The sequence below is a fragment of the Hippopotamus amphibius genome, chromosome 11 (genome assembly GCF_030028045.1).
Source record: "Hippopotamus amphibius kiboko isolate mHipAmp2 chromosome 11, mHipAmp2.hap2, whole genome shotgun sequence".
In the NCBI taxonomy this organism is placed as follows: Eukaryota; Metazoa; Chordata; class Mammalia; order Artiodactyla; family Hippopotamidae; genus Hippopotamus; species Hippopotamus amphibius.
Genome location: NC_080196.1, coordinates 107,495,908 through 107,519,758, shown reverse-complemented (window position 1 = coordinate 107,519,758; position 23,851 = coordinate 107,495,908). Strand labels below are relative to the sequence as shown.

Here is a 23,851-nt window from a genome sequence, read left to right as displayed (position 1 = left end):
GGATAAAATGTCACGAACATCTGTGATTGTTTTTATTGCCTTGGTGGCTGGTTGTCCAGCCCTTGGACAAATTAACCCCATCTGAACCCTTGGAGGCCTTCTGAACACTACCCCCACCCACCCACCTTCTCATAGGCAGGGGCGGCCCCAGAGAAGAGCAGGACTCGCACAGCCTTCAAAGTTCTGTCTTCTCTCTTCTTCAAACTCTTTGCAAATGTCAATATTTTTTAATAACTTAATGGTAAAATTAACGATTATCTCCTTAGAATTATTACATTTTTCAGCTAGGAGTATATTTAAAGAGTCTTGATAATTACTGTACATTTTATAAATGGTACTGGTTAGGATTTTCATATTTATTCTACTAGCAATCCCTCATTTAATTGGGACTTTCATAAATTTCTATCACTCCTTGAATTAGCTGGGGGGTTTTTTCAGTCAACTGTCAACTTTTTGATTTGTAACTCTTAATAAATCTATAATTGAAATACCTGTGGAATATCTTGGATGTCACCATAAGGCTGGAACTAAGGTCAGCGTCTTTCAGAGAAGATGGTTTTATTTTACACTGATTAGGCTTTGACAGAGAAGTGCTGACAAACATCCACCTTCACCTTAGTGCTAGTCAATAGATTTCCTGGGCCCTTTCACTACAAACTGGCTGCACTTCTAATTGTTTAATGAAATATAAATACCTCAAAACCTAGCAATGCCAAGAATGACCTGTTCTTCACCCAGTCTCGGTAACCAGCACGACCATTCATTCCTCACCCAGTCTTGCAAAGATATCAAGTCTTACTCCTCTCTTCCATTTTCCTGATATCCAATCAGTTACTAACTCTTCTTAATTCTGCTTGACTGTACCTAGGAAATATCACCAAAATCTGTCTCCTCTCCATTCACTTTACCTTTCTCCATTCAAGACTCTGCTATCTATTTGGGGGAAGTGGAAATATTATAACATTTAATTATTTTGTTTCTCTGTATATAGTCTATTATTCTATCCATTGGATGTGATGTCACACAAATTATTCTTTTCTAAATACATATTTGAAGACATGAAAAACCATTTAAAACCCTTCACAACTGCTCTATTGCTTCAAGGATAAAGATTAACTCATGAGGAAGGTATTTGTGACCCTTCACTTGCCTCACCCACTTCCTGTGAACTTATTTTCCACCACAGCCCTTCTTTCAGAGTTTGCCAACACTAGATTTCTCAAATTTTCTTCAACTCACCATGCAATGTAACTTTTCAGTACTTGTAATCACCCTTTCGCTTCCTCATAGAATGCATTCCTCTCCATTTTTTTGTTTTGCCAAAACAGTAATCTTAAGAAGTCCCTTGGAAAGTCCTGATTTCCGGAGGTAGACAACTGTTGCCTTATATATCTATGACTGCACTTCATCATATTTCATTACAGTTAGCTTTTTAGAACCTAACTTTCTCGGATTGTAAAATCTTAAAACAGCAATGATAATAACTCTTAACATTTTTTGACTGCTCCAAACAGTCTTTTAAGAGTTCGCATGGAGTATCTTATTTATGCCTCATAACAGTCTTTAAGGAGTAGGGCAATTACTGTCACTATTGGAGAAATAAGAAGGGCATCTCATCTTCTTCATCTTCTGAGCCTGTGTCTATCTTGTCACCAGATATCATAGTCTCACAAAACTATACATTATATTATATTAAAATAGTTTTTTCTCTGTTATATTGAATTGGGTTTGACAGTCATTTCCCAATATTCAGGGCAGGGCTCTTTTCTTTTGTAGAACAGTAGAAATTACTCTCAGAGGCAAGATGCACCTGTATGTTACTTATGTCACCCAGTGAAAGCACATATTTACATGGAAAGTTTTTACTTTAATTTGAGCAACATCAGAGTTGCCTAATGGTAATAATGTAATTTAGACGACTAGGCAGAACTTCATCATGTGTGAGTGATAAAAAGCAGCAGTACTGAATAATAGAAGAGATGATAAAAGAGAATTTGAATAACACAAGCTATACATTCTAAGAAAATGAAGCAAAAATCAGTGTCATAGAGCTAGTTAAGATTGTAGGAAGAAGAAGAAAAGTAATAAGGTTGACACAGATATTTTGGTGTGAATGCCAAAGAGACATTTCAATTTTAACATAGACAAGTAAAAGCGTGTGATTTTTTACCCAAATCCGATAATAAGACAGCCAGTGAAGTATTAGGCAAAACTTGCTTAAATAGTATCAAAATGAGAGAAGAAACCATTTACATACTTTCTTGAAAACAGCCCTTAAGATTTATTACCGATGAATCATGACCAAATTATTCTTCCATATCAGAATTGGCCTAACTTCACAGTTTTAGTTCACAATCACTGAAGAAAAAAATATGATAAAATTCCTGAAAGGAAATTTAGATCACTAGGAAACAGAATTAGCCTCCCGAAAGCTGTGAAGAATAAGTTGTAATAATAAAAACCTTTAATCTTCATAACATTGCCACGAGAAAAGTAAATTTTAGCTGTCACATATACTGAATCTAGTTATTAAAATGCTTTAGGAAGCTTCAAGTTACAATCAATGATATCTGTTTAGTTATTTATTAAAAGATGAACTATTCCTATTCTCACTGTGCTCTACAGGATCTTTCATGACTTAATTTTCACAGACTGGACAGAGAAAGCTCACAAACATAAAGTGTGTATGTTTTGAAAGTGTTAGTCATAGTTTTCTAACAGTAATTTTTATTTAACCTACTTGTATCTACAGTCATTCTTTTCCTTCTTTTTTTATTAAAATGAATGCTCTCTGGTTCTGTGAAAGACCAAACCCTATCATTATACACAAGAACCTTCTAATCACCACATTTTCTGTCTACTAGATTGTTCCTATTGCCATACAGGTGTGTTACAATACATATATTTAAAAAACATATCTGCTATATATATTGGCTCAATTTTACAGCAAAACGTCTTGAAAAAATTTGCCTGGGTAGCCGTGTGTTCCTTACCCCTCAGTCTCGTGTAAGCTACTCCAGGTGAAATAAGTCCCTGTGTTTCACTGAAGTAGCTCTTGGCAAAGGCACCAAAGACCCCCATGTTGTCAATCCAATGCTCCCTTTTCTGTCACCCTTCTCAACCTCTCAAACTAGACACAGATGACCATTTGTTCAAAGTTTTTAGCACAGTTTTCTCTTAGTTTCCAATGGTTTACCCTTAACGTTATTCTTCTCATCTTACTGCCCGCTGTTCTGATTTGTGTTCTGGCTCCTCCACCTCTGCTAAGCCTCTAAGTGCTGGAGTGTTAATTATCTCTCAAGGACATTTCATCCAGTGCTACAGAATAAAGTGCTATCAATATGCCGATGACAGTCAAACGAATAACTTTATCAGTGACATTTCCCCCACCCTAGCCCACATCTGTTTATCTAATTGACTACTTGACATTTTAGTTTGAATGCCTAATAGACATTTCAAATTTAACACACGCTAAGTGAAAGCTTGTGGTTTTTTCTCAAAGCTGCTCTTCCATCTTCCCCGCCTTCATGAACTGTGCCATCCTTATCTCTGTTGTTCAGGTCCATGAGTCCTACCTTTCACTTGCACTCAACATCTAATCCACAGGTACGTCCTGTGTATTTACACAACCGTACCCAAAATTTGTCCTTTGACCTCCAACTTCAGTACTAACACATTCATCAGGGTTACCACCACACCTAGCCTAGACGAACAATGGTCAACATTTGCTAAACCAACCATACACCAAGTAAGTAGTTACATGCTTAGCTATAAAATTTCCTTAGTCAATCTCATCGTATGTCTATAGTACCATTCATTCCATGGTTCTCTTTCGTAGGCACTATTAAAATTTTAATTTGTCAGAGCAGAAAAATTAGGTACACAGAGGTTAAATAACATATGCGAGTTCACATAGTTGTTAAATATGGAAGCTGGATTTCAGAGAGTACAATCTTACCAACTGTGTGATGTGGTTAAGACTCTTTTTTATTCCATTGACACATCACTGACCCATAACATTGTGTAAGTTTTAGGTGTACACGTGATGTTTGGGTACACACACGTATATTGTGAAATGATTATCATGATAAGATTAGTTAACATCTCCATCATCACTGGCCAAAGGGTAAGATGAGTAAGTTCTGAGGAGTCAAGCGAGCAGCATGGTGATTGCGGTTAACTTTACTGTACCAGGCACTTGAAAGTTGATCAGAGACTAGACTGTAAATGTTCTCACCACACACACACAAAGGCGGTTAAGATTCTTGATCTTTTTCAACAGTCTGCTTTCCAGAGTGTTCTTTTTCCTTATTAACTTTACTGAAGAATGATTTATACATGGTATGTTGCAACTACTTTAAATGAACAACTGAATGAGTTCTGACAATTGCATGCACCTTTTAAACAACCACCACAATAAAAATAAAGAGGGCTTCCATCACCCCCCTAAACACCTTATGTCCTTTTGCAGTCCATCCCTCAATCATTTCCTCCCTCAAAATAGGCAACCAAGGATCTGATGTTTTCTAAAAATATGAATTTTGTTACTACAAATAATGCAAGTATGAAAACACACAATATGTATAATTTGGGGTCTTATGTCTTTCAATCAGCATAATGATTCTGAGATTCTTCTGTTATTATGTGTATCGATGGGTTTCCATTGATGGATGTACCACAATTAGTTTATTCATTCTCCTGTATGGGTTGCTTCCACTTTTAGGCTATTTTGAATAAAGCTACTATGAACATTTTTGTACATATATTTATTTGGACATGGCTATTCATTTTGGGGGAGTAAATTTCTAGAAGTGAGATGGCTGGACAGATGCATGTTTACTCTTTTAAAGAAACTGCCAACTGTTTTACAAAGAGCTTATAAAAGTTTACACTTCCAAAAAAATAAATAAATAAATTTAGAAAAAATATATATACTTTAAAATATTCATTTTTATATCATTTACAATGGTGGTTTTGTAATATATGTAAAATCTTAATAGAGAAAAATATTTAAGGACCTCATGATCCTTTCTTTGAATATCTGGCATTTTAAAAAATTGAACAAATGTAATTATGTGAGAATAAAAACATGAATTTTGTATATTTCATGAATAAACAAGAACCTCGTTATGTTATATTTGAGTATAAAGGGATAAATTGTGAGAGATAAAAAATGTCCATGTTATATTTTATCTTCAGGTACAAGATATACATAGCTGTCTGTTCCTTTATTTCTTAAAATATCTGGTTGCTATAATTAAATTTACATGGATATGTCTAGATCCAAGTATATCTCATTTCTGTGTAAATGTTTTCACTGTTGTGGATTTACACTGGATACTCAAACACTGTAATGAAAACTCTCCTGAAGGTTTTAGCAAAAAAAAAAAAAAAAAGTTCACATTTCCATCAGCAATGTATGAGTTCTACAACTCTGGTTAGTTTCAGTCTTTATAATTTTAGCCACTCCAATGGATGGGTAGTGTTATCTTATTTTGGTTTGAATTTAAATTTTGCAGATCACTAATGATGTTGAGTATCTTTTTATGTTCTTGGTTGCTGTTCATATATCTTATTTTGGAAAATAGCTGTTCACATCTTTTGTTCATTTTAAAATTTTGGGTTTTTATCTTATTATTGAGTTCTAAGAATTCTTTAAGTATTCTGAATATGTGTTTTTCATCAGAGAAATGTTTGCATATTTCTTTCCAGACTTACTTGCTTTTAATTTTGTTAGCTGGATCACTTGAAGAGAAAAGGTTTTATATTTCAGTATAGTTCAATTTACCAATTTTTTCTTATGGTTTATACATTTTGTATGTTGAGAAATATTTGCTTATCACAAAGTGGAAAAGGTTTTCTTCTATATTTACTACTGGGAGTTTTATAGTTTTGGCATTTAAATTTAGACCAATGATCTGCTTTGAGTTTATTATGTGTATAATGTGCGGTAAGATCAATGTTCAATTATACACAGGCATCTAGTTGTTCTAGCACCATTAGCTGGAAAAAGTTTCTTTTCCTATTGACTTGTCTTCATATCTTTGTCAAAATGCAATTGACCATATATACGTGAGTGCATTTCTGACCTCTCCATTCCCTTCCATTGATCTGTATAAATGTCCTTTTGCTAAAATCATACTGTCATGATTTCTGTCACTTTATAGTAAATCTTAAAATCTTGTAAACTTCCAAATTTGTTCTTCTTTATAAACTGCATTGGCTAATATAGGTTATATACATATTCATATAGAGTAGGCTTATCAATGTCTACAAGAACATACTCCTGGAATTCTGATAAGCATATGTTACATATCAATTTAGGGAGAACTGATATCCTAACTATATTTAATTGGTATCAGTCTAAGCATATTTTCTTTCTCGCTATTTATTTGGGTCCTCTTTCTTAATTCTCTCAGCTATGTTCCACAGTTTTCACTGCAGAGGTTTCACATGTGCTTTATAATTATTTGCTGGCACTACTGTAAATTGAGTTCTTTTAAAAATTTTAATTTATCAAGTGTTAACTGTTACTGTTTAAAAATGGAAATGATTATAAAACATCATAAATTCATTCACTAGTTCTGATATTTGTTTTAAAGATGATCAAGCATTTTCAACAAACAATTATGTCACTGAAAACAGAAACAGTTTTTCTTTTCTGTAGGTTTTTTGTTACATGCTTTCTTTTTTGCTGACTAAGGAACTTTATTCTCTCCTTAATTATCTGAGAGTTTTAAATCACAAATGTAGGTTGAATTTTGTCAAATGTCTTTCTGTATTCATTCAAAGGATCCTATGGTATATTTTCCTCTTTAATTCTACATTATTACATTGGTCTATTTTCAAATGTTAAAACAAGCTTGTGTATCTATCGTAAATCTTACTTGATCATATGTTATCATTTTAACATATTGTTGAATTAGATTTGCTAATATTTTGTTAAAATTTTTTGATTTGTAGGGATATTGATCAGTTACTTTCCTCTAATGTCTTTGTCTAGTTTTGGTTTTCAGATAATATCGGACTGATAAAGTGAGTTGGAAAGGGTTTCCTACTTTTTATATTTTCCTTAAGTATTTATGTGAATTCTTTTTTCCCTTTAAATATGTTGTAGTATTAACAAGTGAAATGCATTGGACCTGAAGTTTTCTGGGTGGGAAAGTTCTGAACTATAAGTTCAAAGTTTTTATTAGATCTTGAGCTATTGAATAAGCCTGGGTAGTTTGTCTTCCAAGGACTTGGTCTATTTCATTTAAGTTGTCAAATTTTTTGAATTATATTTGTTTATAATACACTCTTACTACCTTTTTAATATTTGCAGAATTTGTAGTGATAAGCCCTCTACTCTTCCCAGGCTTTGATTTCTTTTTAATCATTCTTTCTTGATAAATTTGGTTAAGAATTTATCAACTGAGTGATTTTTTTTGTAAAAAAAAAGAAAAAAAACAGTTAATGACTTTATAAAATTTCCTTATTGTTATTTTGGTTTCTATTTCATTGATTATTTTCTTCTACATTTCTTGTTTCTTTCTAATGCAAGAACTTACAGCTCTCATTTCCCTATACTCCCTGGTATAGCACTATTCCACACATGCTGATATTTGTGTTTTTATTATTTGTGAGTTTAGAGTATCTGCTAATAGCCCCTGTGACTACTACACTGCTTTAGAATTATTACCCCTTGGAATATGTTAATTTCCAAATATTTAGAGTATACTAGATAACACTGATTTCTAATTTAAACAATGTATGGTCAGAGAGCACACTCTTTATGATCTCAACCCTTTTCATTTTATTAAGACTTGTTCATATTGAATTGAAACTGTCTGCACACGTGTGTCTTTTCCACTGGAATACAAGCTCTTTCAGGGCACGGACTGTGCCTTCGAGGATCTTTGTATCTCCAACTGAGGAGCCCAGTGCAAGGTTTTATAAAGCAGCTATCTTACCTCTAAGTTATTAACTCTTACAGGTGGTTATAATACTGGAATGTTGCCATTTTTCTGACTCATGAGAACATAGACTCTAGGTGCACTGGCTAGAGAGCATCCAGCTGGGACACGGCATTGACCAGCTGGCAGGCGTTCTGACCAGGAATGCACAGAACATGTACTGGTCAGACTGTACTCAGTCTTTCAAAATTTTACTCAAAAACTAAATGTCGCAGACTTGCATTTCACAACCTGGCAGTTTCTCACTGAGTCAGGCTTAAGATTATGGTCATGATCGTAATCATCATACAAAATACCAATATGACTTCAGGCTGCAAATAATTCTCATATGGTTAGAACCTGCACCATAGTCTTCAAAAGAGACATGGAATATCACAAGTTTAAAACCCATGTCCTCAAACATGGGCAGAACACTCTATGACATCCATCAAAGCAAGATCCTTTTTGACCCACCTCCTAGAATAACGGAAATAAAATCAAGAATAAACAAATGGGACCTCATGAAACTTAAAAGCTTTTGCACAGCAAAAGAAACCATAAACAAGACTAGAAGGCAACCCTCAGAATGGGAGAAAATAGTTGCCAACGAAGCAATGGACAAAGGATTAATCTCCAAAATATACAAGCAGCTCATGAAGCTTAATACCAAAAAAGCAAATAACCCAATCCACAAATGGACAGAAGACCTAAATAGACATTTCTCCAAAGAAGACATACAGATGGCCAACAAACACATGAAAAGATGCTCAACATCACTAATCATTAGAGAAATGCAAGTCAAAGCCACAATGAGGTATCACCTCACACAGGTCAGAATGGCCATCATCAAAAAATCTAGAAAAAACAAATGTTGGAGAGGGTGTGGAGAAAAGGGAACTCTCCTGCACTGGTGGTGGGAATGTAAGTTGGTACAGCCACTAAGGAAAACAGTTTGGAGATTCCTTAAAAAACTAAAAATAGAACTACCTTATGATCCAGTAATCCCACTACTGGGCACATACCCAGAGAAAACCTCCGTCCCAGCCCTCTGAGAAAAGGAACACGTACCATAATGTTTATTGCAGCACTATTTACAATAGCCAGGACATGGAAGCAACCTAAATGTCCATCAACAAATGAACGGATAAAGAAGATGTGGCATATATATACAATGGAATATTACTCAGCCATAAAAAGGAATGAAATGGAGCTATATGTAATGAGGTGGATAGACCTAGAGTCTGTCATACAGAGTGAAGTAAGCCAGAAAGAGAAAAACAAATATTGTATGCTAACTCATATATACGGAATCTAAAAAAAAAAAAAAATGGTACTGATGAACCCAGTGACAGGACAAGAATAAGAATGCAGATGCAGAGAATGCACTGGAAGACACGAGGCTGGGGGGAAGCTGGGACGAAGTGAGAGAGTAGCATAGACATAGATACACTACCAATTGTAAAACAGATAGCCAGTGGGAAGTTGCTGTATAACAAAGGGACATCAACTCGATAATGGATGATGCCTTAGAGGGCCAGGACGGGGAGGGTGGGGGGGAGTGGCGGGAGAGAGGGAATATGGGGATATGTGTAAAAATACAGCTGATTGACTTTGGTGTACCTCAAAAACTGGTACAAGAGTGTAAAGCAATTATATTCCAATAAAGAGCTTAAAAAAATAATAATAAATAAAATCCATGTCCTCATGAGAAAACCAAACTCCCATGAGCTTGTAAGTAGCTGGGCAGGAAACTGAGCTTGGATTCTCTGTTCACAAATCTGTATTAATAGAAAGAAGACCTCATTGAGAGTTAAAGAAATTCACATTTTAAGCCTAACGATAGAGGTTCAAGTCTAATATAAATGACTGCTAGTTATCTGTGTAATAGGATTGGTTAGCACATTATTGTCAAATAATCTATTGTTAATAGACTTTATGTTTTACAGCAGTTACATATTCACAGCAATAGTGAGCAGAAAGTACAGCGATTTCCCTTATGCTACCTGCCCCTACACATGCAGAGCCTCCCCCGTGATCAACATCCCCACCAGATGCCACATTTGTTATAACTGATGAATCCACTTTGACACAACATAATCACCCAAAGTCCATATTTTCCAGTAAGGTTCACTCTTGGTCTTGTACATTCTATGTCTTTGGACAAATTTATAATGACATACATCCACCATTACAGTATCATAAAGGGTGGTTTCACTGTCCTAAAAATCCTGGGTGCTACAATGCCTGTTTATCCCTCCCACCCCCCTCATCCCTGGCAAGCACTCTATTTTTTAATAAAAGAAGAAATTAGAACTATATATCACATAAAATAAATTCCACAGACTCATTACATTATGCAGGGTAACACTCTATGTTACCACCAGTGAGAAATTAAAAGTCTTTCCTGAGCTTATGTGGCCATTCTAATCAAAAAGCAACGCTGTTTCACAATCCTGCATTCTGATCAGGAATACTCCACACTGCTATCAAATACTTAACTGCGTTCTGACGTTATCACCAGAGATAACTTTCAGCAGCATATTTAGCCTCATTCTAGGGCGATTTCTTACATACTTTTAATTCTCAGGAAGTTGATATTTCATTCATAAGATGTATGGTACATCTCTACACATCAGCATACAGCATGATCGCTTTCTTGTTACACTGTGAGCAGAGAACGCTTTGTACATTAACAGTGTCATTAACACTGCTAACGCCAGCCTCAAAAGTTTTATCTCCTAAATATTGCCCACGGTTTAAAACGGAGCAACGAATGCACAACTAACCTGAACAGAGGGAAAATGCCTACTCAGCACCTTGGGAAATGATCTGGTTGAGTTATGAGTCATCTCATTTTGCAAAGTAGCAATAAAAATGAGTCCTTCATTTTGCAGAGGTACCGCTGGCATTTACAGTAGATGATTAAAATAAAGGAGAAAAATAACTTTTGCATTTTACCAGACCAGGGACATTTTATCCTGGCCATGCATTTTTGCCTTGCAGATTTCATCTATCAAAAGAAATGTCTCCACAGTTGTTGCCAAAGGTCCAGTTATTCCCCACACGCCAAAGACCGTGACGTACCTTATGAAAGTTTCTGAAATATGCTGCCTTTTCATCTGGAAATTTTTCTAGCCTTCTGGGTCCTTTACTAGATGCCTTCTTGAAAACCAACCAGCATCGTCTGAAAATCTGAAAGTAAATAAAGGAATACTATTAGCTACCTTTTTACATGAGTTTAGTAGCATCAAGGACTTATCTATTCAACTAATCCAGTGGCAATAAATTGTTTTACATACATTTATCTCACAGAAAAAATTTGGGAAGTCATAAGCATGTTATTCTTTAAAATTACAGCAAATTAAAAAAGTACTAAATATAAAAATAAATTTTTATGTGAAAAGATTTTATGACATTTTCAGTGCACTGGCTTCAATCATCTTTAATCTAACTAAATCATCTGGGTATCAACACCATAAAAATATTTATTCTCAGCATCCTGGTGACAGACAATTCTGTTTTACATGGAAATGAAGTAACAATTTACTAAGGTTAAGCACTTTCATAATGCTTAATAGTCTATCTTTGGAAGAACATCACATTTAAAAATTAACAGAGTGTTAATTTAAAAAATGCTCATATATTACTCTAAAAAATGAAAGAGATATGCTTTTATAATGGACACATCTGTCTCACCCTTTTATACTTTTATAGCAACTAGTATTTATTAAATGCTTATAACATGCAATACGTTTCTACATTTATAGACACAATTAATCCTCATACATACTATATGAGGTAGGTTGTTTCCATTTTAGGATAAAGACAGGAAGAGTGTCAGGATTTGAACACACATCTGTCTGACACACATCTTCAACTTTGGTTAAAAAAAAAAAAGCAGGCCTACGCATTACACAAACACAGGCCCTTCTTTCTGGACTTTGCCCTTATGTTACAGGACTAATTCATTCATATTGGCTCTTACACTGTCACCTCATGCCCACCTTATCACCCTCTCTCCACAGTTATGTTTAAGGCACAGCAAGAAGAATCTCTGTTTCAATAAATGAAGAGGTCTAGAAATGCAAATTTCATATTTCTAAGTTTTATGGAAATGTACATATTTGCTGGAGTTCACATTCTCTATAGCCAGAAACTAGGATCACTGTATTTCTCTTCAATTTCTTTATTTAAACTGAAAGTTGCTATACTGTTTTTTTAACTAATACAGGCGAGATACTATAATTCCTCCAGAGTGTGCATTGTCTGTTATTCACTAGAAGACAGTGTTTCCCCTGTTCAAAGGCACTCTTAGAACAATCCCCTGAAGACCTCTCATAAAAGCAAAATAGACAGAATAACAGTACAAACACACAATTTCCTTTTAGTCTTGGTATCTCGCCTGGGTCCTTGCTGGTAGCTCCAAAAAGCACGTAAAGGACAGCCCATGTGGATGCACCTCTCCTTCTCTACCCGGGAAGACCCATCTCCTCCATCACACCATTCCTAACCACACCCCTGGCAATAAGGAGCTAAGCTACTCCTTCTGAACTCCTGGTGCTCTCTCCACAATCTTGTGTTTCACATGCTTTGTTCAAGTTATTTATTTATTTGTTGGCCTCTTACTGATCTCCACCCCCAAAGTAAAACATTAAAAAATGTGGTATAAATATAAATAATAATATGATATCAGCATACGATGTGTTGAATTCCTCATCCCAGTGTGATGGTATTTGGAGATGGGGGTCTTTGGGACGTAATTAGGATTAGATGAGGTCATGAGGGTGGGGCCCTCAGGATGGGATTAGTGTCCTTATAGGAAAAGACACCAAAGAGCCTGCCCTCTCTGCATGCTCCCACAGAAAAAGAAGTCATGTGAACATGCAGGTGGTGGTCATCTGCAATCCAGGAAGCGGGCTCTCCCCAGAACCTGACCATACTGGCCCTTGATCTTGGACTTCAAGCCCCCAGAAATGTGAGAAAATAAACGTCTTTTGTTTGAGCCACTCAGTATACAGCATTGTGTTACGGCAGCCCACACTGACTAAAACAGATACTTTTTAGATTTTGTTCTTACTAGCACAGTAGTAGTAGTAATAGTAATATTGTAGAAGTGAAAAACAGTTACATGAATCTGAGTAGAAATTTGAGAGATCGGAGGCAGATAAATAAACTTTATTTGCAAAGTGGGATACATATAGATTATTAATATTTATTTCCTGATTATTAATTAATGGATTTGGAATTCTAGTTGAGGTAGGAAGACTCTCGTTGAATGGAATTGAGACCCTAAAATCCTGGTAATGTGGTTTCTGTTCTTTCCTACAGAAGAATGCTTTTCCTTGTACCCTATGCACTTTATTTCTCAAGAAACATGGTGGTATTCAACGAAGCCTTGTACTATTCATGAAAATACACATACTTCCTGACTGCAATATCCCAGCTTGTGTGACAAAATTATTTTCTGCTAAAGAGTGAGATAAACATGAGTCAGAAAGCATAAGTGTTTTCATTTAGGCACTCAATATTGCTATGGAATAAACCTGATAATGGATAATAAGGAAAAATAGGTTTGGTATTTCTGATAGTATCTTATCTCTTTGCTATTACGTTAACAGAGGCAACCACATACAGATAAAACTGATTGTTAAAGACCTGATGTAATAGACTGTTTACCAAGCCAGGGCCCTTAAGTTATTATTTTCTTGTTTTGGGATAATTTTAGATTTCTAAAACAGTGGCCAAAATGGTGCAGAGAGTTCCCAAAAAGATTTTACCCAGCTTCTCCTAATATTAACATCCTAAATAACCATGATACATTTTTCAAAACTAAGAATTAACATTAGTAAAATACGATTATCTAAACGACAGATTCTATTCAAAATCACCAGTTTTTCCCACCAATGTCCTATTCTGTTTTGGAATCCAACCCAATCCAAGTCACCAAGCTGCATTCAGTTGTCCTGTCTACTTGGTCTCCTCTGATCTTTGATAGTTTCTCAGCCTTTTTTGCTTTTCATGACTTTGACGGTTTTGAAGACTACTGGTTAGGTATTTTGCACAAAGTTCCTTAATTTCTGTTTGTCTCAATGAAATTATTTTTGATATTTCCAAAGTCTAATTAAAATCTCATAATAAAGTGATTAATACAAAATAATTTGTTGGAAAAATAGTATGAATTATCATGACTGTGGACTAGTTATATTTTGATGTCTAGTCGAATTTTTAAACTTTATTTAATAAATGCTAATAAATGCAGAGGGTTTCGTTCTTTGCTTTGCTTTTTTGTTGTGTTGTTGTTTTTCAAAATAGTTTGCCTGTGACGGGAATAAAATAATAAAAAGGGACCTGGTGCAGAGAAATCTGGAAGTATCTTCCTGTGTCAATGTGAAGTCAAATTCAACATAAGTCAGCTTTCTGAAAGCAACCTTCAGACCACAAACATACAATTAGTGGGAGCATGAGGAAATCACCTCTTCTGTTACTCTTTATGAAGTGAGATTTCACTAGTGTGTTATGCTCTGCTTTAGGCCCTAGAGCTGATGCCTTATATGATTATGTTGGCAAAATTCTGGAGATGAGCAGCAAAAATGACTGCTGGAGACCAGGAAATCACTCCTCTGCGAAGGAAAAAAAAAAAAGGAATAGGTTTTATTTTGCTTATACGTGAAAAATACAAATGTTTCGAGTGCATGAAGGAGAACAGTACCACTTAAATTAGGTACTTTATTTTTATTTTTGTTCCACGAGACAGGACATAAATCAGTGCGATGCATTAGCAGTGCATGGGAGGAGAGGGAACAGTCTCTGCAGATACTGCTTGGCTCTTCAAGGGCATCTGAAGATGCAGGGACCATGTGGCTGATTAGCAACAGAACTAACTGCCTGCAGGAAGATTCATCTGCTCCGGAGTCCTCTCTCTTCTCGGATGACACGTCTGTTTGTCCCAACACTGTTCAAGATGCTGCTTCCCTCTCTCTTGGGGGATTAACCGATTTCACCTTCTCATTCAAAGTTATCTCCTAAACATGCCAGTTGTCTCACCAAACACGCTTCTGGGTACCCTTCAGATTTTCCTTCCAGGAAATTCCACGTTGTTGCCAGGACTACAGAAATCCCCAGGACACCCAGCTGCTCCACACCTCAGTTTCCCACTGCATTAAGCCAGCAGCCTGATCGCCATCGTTACATACCCTCTTGATTCCCTTCCACCTGATGAAACCCTTTTACCTCAGAGAAGTCCCTTTTCTTTAGTGCTTTCTCCTTTTCAAGGTGATTTTACACAAAGGGCATCCTTTTTCCATTTAAGACTCACAGTGATGTAGATGGTTGGATTTCTTGGCTTTAGTTCACAGCCATAATGACGTTATTTATCCAGCATCCATTCCCAAGATTTAACTTAACCAAAAGTCGGATTTAATGGGCCTGTTCCATCACAAGATATTGACCTAATGAATCTTGCACTTCCCGTAGGATTTTGGTTAAAAACTTGGGAGAATTTTTAAATACAGGAGTTGTCAAACCTGAGGGTCAACTGCACTAAAGGGAGTCACAGAAACTTCGTTTTGAGAGATTTTAGAGAATATAGAGGAGAGTGGCATGGATGGAGCATCTTATGTTTGTGTTCCCTCTGAAAGCAAGACACTGTATAAATGATAACTTGGGGTATAGGATTCCATTATTTATTTATAACTGTGTATAAGATGAACATATCAAGACAACAAATAAACCAATAAGCAAAGCCCATTCAGGAATAGTTACTGCAGGCTTATGCTGTGAGTAAATTCCATTACTTAGTCCTGGGTCTTTGTCCTCTCACAAAATGTATACAGTACTATTGAAGGACACACTGTGTTTTTCTAAAAAGCAGTTAATACACAGGATTAAGCTTAATGCACTGATGAGGTTAGCTTTAGCTATCTTTTCAATACAGATATGAACTTTCAATACTGGCTCATATTAAATGCTATCAAATATATACCGATACCAGAATCACTCTCAGCTATTCATTCATTCAAAAAATATTTGAGAGCTCTTTATTCTGTGGATACAGTAGTAAAAAAAGTACAGATAAAAATTATAACAATAACAACAACAAAAGAAACACACAACTTTCTGCTCTTATGGAAACAAACTTCCTGCCTCTTGGAACATCCATTTCAGTTGGGTAGACAGATGACGGAAGATAAATAAGTGCAATTTGTAAACAGTATTTTTCAATGGTGCTAAGTGCTATGGAGGGATGGTGAGGGAAGAGTCACCCACAAGCCTACATTTCAGCATTAGAGGAAGTGAGAGAATGAGTGAGGCAGACATCTGGCGAAAGAGTACTTCAGTAAGACAAAACTGCAAGAGCAAATGCCCTGATGAAGAAGCCTACCTGAACTGCAAGGAGGCCAGTGTGGAAGGCAGTGAACCACAGTAAGGGTGGTCAGAGATAAGAGAAGAAAGATATGGGAGAGACAGGTCAGAAAGGATCTTGGCTTTAAGATTCCAATCAGATTCAGCAACTCTTTCTCTCAGTTACTGTGGATGTTCTTAAGCAAACTGAAGTCTAAGCAAATTTAGGATTATAGATTAAACAGAAGTCACAAATGAAATACAATTTTAAAATAGCGGTTTAGGGTCAGGAATACTGGGTATTTCAGGTTGATTTCTCTTAAATGCCTAGACTTTTCAGGGCGCATGTCATCTCTAAACTGTAAGACTTGCAGCTGTCAAGTGCAATGTCTACAGTCCTGTGGCTTCTGTATGCCCAGAGAGTAGACTACGAGGATCAAATATGTCCACTACAGGTCCTCCTTTGTACACACTTGCAACTCTGAACATAGTTCACAGCCTACTGAGTTCTCTGAAATAAATGCAGTGGCTCTCTGATAAATGTAAAGCCCAAAGGGTTTTTCCTCCACCTGTGAACTGATTAGAAATACTTAAGAATACAAGAGCAATGAAAAGAGATGAGCCAGAGGTAACTTCAAAGGTGTTACAAGAGGCACCAAGCAGCCCACAGCATAAAAAGGCAAAGAATAGATTTCTGTGGATGGGGGATGTAAAAACATTTTCTTAAATATCCACACGTCTAAATACAGTTATTTTTATCTGTAACAATTTAGCGAAAAACGAACTAGTAATTTAAGTGTTTTAAAAATACTTCTGGCCATTTCTGTTTCAGGTTATATAATCTGTGACTGAAAAAAGCAGACGTCATTAAGGATGAGAGGAAGTAGAGGCAGGCTATCATTTGATGCATGTATGTCTAGCCATTTATATTTATATATAAATACAATTCTCCTTATATCTATTTGATTTTTAAAATTTCAGTTTATATATGTATGTAAATAACATACATAAACATATATGCATCTATCTCTGTATAAATACTCACCTATTTAAATATAAACCACAGGACCAAAAAATTAAAAACTTCTTTCCCTCCTCCTTGGAGCATAATTTAATTAAAGTTCAATTTTAAAAGACAAAGTTCTCAACAATTTTGTTAACTCAGGAGCTTTGCATCATTCACCATTGTTTCATGAAAAGTACAAATCTTGCTATCCATTAACACTGAAAAAATGCTTAAAGAGCAATATGTATATCTCTTTCTCTCGTTTCATGGTTGGAAAAATCAAATTAAATGTGTTAATCTTTTCTGTTTCTATTATCTTGCTTTATCTTAATAACCCAGAAAAAGAATTGGAAACTCACAAAAGGCAAACAGTGATTCCCCAAATCTCACCACTGCCAATTTTTGAGGAGGACAACTTCTTTTTTTTTTCACCCGAACATATATAGTTCTACAGCATTTGTCTATCAGGGAATCAATGAAATACTGTGAAGGAATACACACATGGTTTAGAGTCTCAGCCAGAAATGAAAGGCTTCACAGCAGCAGCAAGTTTTAGGTTGAGAGTGTGAAATTGTCAACATTATCACGAGAATGAAAACCAGTTGTAGAGCAGACCTGCCCAGTAGTAGCCCAAACAGGTGGCAATTTTTGGGAACAATCACAACACTGGAAGGATACTTACAATTACTCTCTTCCTGCTCCCTGCTTTCAAAGAGCCCAACACTGACATAACACGGAACAAAATATCCTTTCTCTTTGCTCAAAATCTCTGGGAAAGAACTATGTCTTCTGCATTTTAGTTCCTATTAAATAAGAGTATTCTTTGGCTCTATATCAATTTATGCTTTTGAAATTGACAGTGTTTTATTTTCATCAGTTGGTTGTAGAGGCATAACTCAATAATCTGTGAAATTCTGTTCCCAGGTATAACCAGTACGTTTCTATTTTATGGACCCAGTAACTATAGGGTTCAGTAAGTAAAAGTCAAATGACCGAATCAAAACTCAAAATATTTCCTCTTCACTTTACTTCTCCTTCTGGGTTTTTTATTTCCTCCAGTTGTTAACCATCTTTTTAGTCACAATAAGCTTCAAATCCTGGTGTCATCAGTCATTAGTTTTTCCCTTTACCTGCACCGTCCCAAAATGTGTGGGCAAAATCCAAAAGCAAGATGTTCCTGTGATATAATAAGAATAGATTGAATTGAGGAAACACACACACACACACGCGCACACACACACACACACCAAGGAAAGAAATAAAGAATAAAAATACAAACAGGCATTCCCTGGTGGCACAGTGGTCAAGAATCTGCCTGCCAATGCAGGGGACACAGGTTCGATCCCTGGTCCGGGAAGATCCCACATGCCTCAGAGCAACTAAGCCTGTGCGCCACAACTACTGAGCCTGCACTCTAGAGTCCTCAAGCCACAACTATTGAGCCCATGTGCCACAACTACTGAAGCCCGCATGCCTAGAGCCCGTGCTTTGCAACAAGAGAAGCCACCACAATGAGAAGCCCACGCACCGCAAGGAAGAGTAGCCCCCGGTAGCTGCAACAAGAGAGAAAGCCTGCACAGCAACGAAGACCCAACACAGCCAATAAATAAATTAATTAATTAATAAACAAATACAAATGGTAGAAGGCCTTAAAAATCAAAGAGTTTTCATTTGCTGTAGCAGAAAATGGAGTCAATGATCAGTTCTATTGTGAGTGATATTATGGAAATAATATTTTAAAAATATTAGATCAGTAGCAGGGTTAATATAACTATGACAATAGAAAAATTTCATTAGGAAATTAGTACATTTATACCAGAGGAGGAGATTACAGCCCAGCCATTGTTGAGGGCAGCAGAAGGTGATGAGATGAACCCAGGATGAAAAACATTACAGGAAAAATCTGAACTTCACGATAAACTTAACACAAGTGAAGAATTAAAGATATATCTAAGTTTTTATACCTAGATAACCAAGTGAATGATGGCATTTATGCAATTGTCAGAAAACCTAAGAAATGAGTTTGGTTTTAGATATATTGAGTTTAATATGACATTTAAACAATTGCATTACCAAAACCACTCCTGACAAAGTTATAAACTGCAGTCTTCCTGTAAAATGGATGCCTTCCAGACTACTTCAGAATAACCTCTCACCATTAAACTACATCCTCCTTGTGAGAACATTATCTTACTTCAGCTTTTGGATATAAATTTGCAGACTCATCCAATGTTGATTCAACACCTAGTGCTTTTTTGAACACCTAGTGCCTCTTTAAAACTGTAAAGTTCAATATATTTAAAATATTGAATCCGTAAGCACATTTCCATTACTTCTGTTTCAAATTAGTATATCAACTTGACTTAAGTCTACACACCTGTTCAATTGTCTTGAATGAAATGTTTAAACCTAAAATAGAATCATTCCATGCCTCTCGTAATCTACTGTTCTTTAAATATAATGATAATATTCAGATGTTGGTTTCAAGTGAGGGACTTATATTACACTAAGGTTTCAACTGACAACACACATGAGTTTTCTGGTAATAAATTTGATTATAACTAAAGTTACTGATTTCATTTCAATTAGCCATAAACAGTTGCCATATTTGGTAATGAACTTAAAGAATTATGAAAATGTCAATTATAAGTGAAGTTTTGTAATGATCTTTAAAAAAACATTCCAGAACTTGTAGGGTCAGTAGTTACTAATCATTAAATTCTCTTTTTCATAAATGTACTGCATATGACATTATCTTAAAGTTAATGTATATCCTTCCAATTAAGGGATGGAATCCTTTAACATATCTACTATATTTTTATACCTTTATAAACAATATTTATTACTGTTTTTATATTTCAAATTTTGCATAAATAGCCTAAAACTTCATGTATGAAACATTATAAAATGTAATAGTCACTTCCAATTATATGATAGAGCTTTACCCATGTTGATATACTATATTTTTTTTCTTTTTTGCTACTGATTTAGCAGAAAATTTTAAATATATTTTAGTTTTAAATGCTTTATCAGGTAAATGTAGTGGAAATACCTTCCCCTATATTTTGTAGTTTGATTTTTCACTTTTTTGTAATTTAACTTTTCATGCAGAAGTTTTTAATTTTAAGATAGTAAATTTGTCCATTATATATTTATGACTTCTGTTTATTAAGAGAAATGCATAATCTATTTACATTTATGTGGTTACTGATACATTTGAACTTTTCACCACCTCATATTTGTTTTATTCTTTTTAATATACATATTTTACTCTTTTTCTACTTTGTGATGCATTCATAAAATTTCTTAGACTTGCCTCACTTTTTTTTCACTCAGCAGCCTTGGAAACCTTTTTTATTAAAATATTCATTTAGCTGACAAACACACATAATCACCCATGTATAACACCCCTCCCTTTCTTTTTATTTTCATTACTAACATCTAGCGGAATCCCACTTTAAGAAACACTGTTCTAGTAACCGCCCAGCTGATCTCCTGCTTTCACGGTGGTTTTACTCCAATCTGACTTATTCACTACTGCTATATTAAATGTCCTAAATCACAGTTCTGGCCACATATCTCTTCAGACCAAGAAACAAATGAAAAAAGAAAAACAACAAACTTTCCAATGCATCACCATCATCCACTGCTTACAAAAGAAATTTCAAATTCTGAAGCTTGCTCTTCAAGAACCTTCATGAACTAATCCCAAAGTCTCGTGAAACATTTGTCACTTCTCCCATTAAATTTTCTCCCTGAATTGCACTGTTTTTATTTCTTTGTTTGCATCATATTCTTTACCTGAAATTCTTTTATTTTTCAATTCATATTCTAGGATTCTAGCCAGAATCCTAGCTACCTTTCGAACCCTAATTTAAGTCTTACTTCTCTCATGGAATTTTCCTAGATCACACCAGTCAAAACAAGCATCTCTTTACCACTTTTCTTTATCATTTGTTCTTTGCTGTCTTTTGACAGTTAATCTCCCTTATTAGATTATAGTCTCCTTCAGAGAAGCAGCCATGCCTTACACATCACCGTATTCCTTCTCCATCCCTAACCTCACTCCTAGCAAAGTGAATACTTAAAAACTGTTGGACGAATCGATCAATACTTTATAGGTATTTACGATTTTATAATTTCCTAGATAGGTACATACTCTAGGTCAGATGTTGATCTAAATATTTAAAATTTATTAACATTTCATTCACAAAACAACACTGTCAGGCTTCGTTATTACTGTGTGTTACACAGGACAAAATTGAGGCACAGAAAAAAATTTTTTAAAGACAGTCATTGATATACAGGAATTGAACCCTGATAATCTAACTTCAGAGCTTGTACTAGTTATTATTACATTACCTCCTGTGCATTATGTCATTTGAGTCTTAAATGAGCAAGATATTAATGTTTTGATTTTAAAGCTGGGAAACTTGCATCAAGATAAGAAGAAAGTTTGGCTTGCTCCAAGGATGAAAGCCTGGGCCTAGGGGAAAAAATGATACTAAAAACAAAGAAATTTTGTCTAGTTCTTTTTTTTTTTGGTCTATTTTGTCTTTTATCTACTTCTATTTTTTGAAGTCAATCATGTGTGGGAAATACTTCTGTCTCTTTCTTTCCTCAAATCTATTCCTTACCATTTGTTCTCTATTCACCTAAATCACAGAGAAATGCATCCTAAATGTCTAGAAGACAGTCCTTTCTCTCAAGGGCTGGAAACCAGCCAGTGAAGGAGAATTACCGGTTTATTCTGATACACTGAAAACTTCAGCACAGTTGCAACATTTCATGTCTAAAAACTCAAGTGATAAGAGAGACAAAAAAGATAACTGAAAAGAGTGGAAAGAGGAAAGATCTGAAATTTTCCTTTCCTTCTCTAAAACCTAGGGAACCTATAGGCAACATGGAGCTTGTTTGCGATTAAACCAATGAAGAACTCAATCCAGATGCTTAGTTATAAATAAATGTTTGACCCCCAAATAGACTGTTTTGAAAATATCCTTTTGGACAAATTTGGTATCCTTTCATTTTAAGGACACAAATCTTGTGCAGTAATAAGTGATTAAAAAAAAAAGATTGGAAGATAGGATTAAGATGGCGGAGTAGGAGGACGTGCGCTCACTCCCTCTTGCAAGAGAACTGGAATTACAACTAAATGCTGAACAATCATTGACAGAAAGACACTGGAACTCACCAAAAAAGACACTCCACATCCAGAGACAAAGGAGAAGCCGCAATGAGACGGTAGGAGGGGCGCAATTGCGTTAAAATCAAATCCCATAATTGCTGGGTGGGTGTCTCACAAACTGGAGAACAGTTATACTGCAGAAGTCCATCCACTAAAGTGAGGGTTCTGAGCCCCACGTCAGGCTTCCTAACCTGGGAGTCCAGCAAAGGGAGGAGGAAGCCCCAGAGAATCAGACTTTGAAAGCCAGCGGGATTTGATTGCAGGACCTCCACAGGACTGGGGAAAACAGAGACTCCACTCTTGGAGGGCACATAAAAAAGTGTGCTCACCAGGACCCAGGGGGAAGGAGCAGTGACCCCATAGGAGACTGAACCAGACCTACCTGCTGGTGTTGGGCAGTTGCCTGCAGAGGTGGGGGGCAGCTGTGCTCGCCCAGGAGACAGGGGCACTGGCAGCAGGGGTTCTGGGAAGTGCTCATTGGAGTGAGCCCTCCCAGAGTCCACCATTAGCCCCACCAAAGAGCCTGTAAGCTCCAGTGCTAGGTAGCCTCAGGCCAAACATCAATCAAGGTGGGAACACAGCACCACCCATTGGCAGAGAAGCAGATTAAAGTTTTACTGAGCTCTGCCCACCAAATCGGATTAAAGTCTTACTGAGCTCTGCCCACCCAGCCCTACCTACCATCAGTCCCTCCCATCAGGAAGCCTGCACAAGCCTCCTAGATACATTCCCCCACAAGAGGGCAGACAGCAGAATCAAGCAGTATCAGCAGTATTTTGTCTTGTGGAACTGAAAACCACAGCCACAGAAAGATAGAGAAAATGAAAAAGCAGAGGACTTTGTACCAGATGAAGGGACAGGATAAAACCCCTGAAAAACAACTAAATGAAGGGGAGATAGGCACCCTTCCAGAATAAGAATTCAGAATAATGATGGTGAAGATGATCCAGGACTTTGAAAAAAGACTCGATGCAAAGATCGAAAAGTTGCAAGAAAAGTGTACCAAAGACCTAGAAGAATTAAAGAACAAACAGAGATATGCAACACAATAATTGAAATCAAAAATACACTAGAAGGAACCAATAGCAGATTAACTGAGGCAGAAGGGCGAATAAGTGACCTGGAAGACAGAATGGTGATAATCGCTCATACGGAAAAGAATAAGGAAAAAAGAATGAAAAGAACTGAAGACAGCCTAAGATACATTTGGGACAATGTTAAACGTGCCAACATTCGCATTATAGAGGTCCCAGAAGAAGAAGAGAGAGAGAAAGGACCTGAGAAAATACTGGAAGAGATGATAGTTGAAAACTTCCCTAACATGGGAAAGGAAATAGCCACCCAAGTCCAGGAAGCACAGAGAGTCCCAGGCAGGATAAACCC

The 23,851-nt window shown here is 36.0% G+C and overlaps 1 protein-coding gene across 1 annotated transcript in view; it reads right to left on the bottom strand.

The window, feature by feature from the left end:
* The window catches only part of DOK6 (docking protein 6), a 418,365-nt gene that overhangs the window by 257,034 nt on the left and 137,480 nt on the right, over positions 1–23,851 (bottom strand). Inside the window, exon 2 of the mRNA XM_057700520.1 lies at positions 11,019–11,126. Coding sequence (XP_057556503.1) covers positions 11,019–11,126 — 108 coding nt within the window. The remainder of the gene's footprint in view (positions 1–11,018; positions 11,127–23,851) is intronic.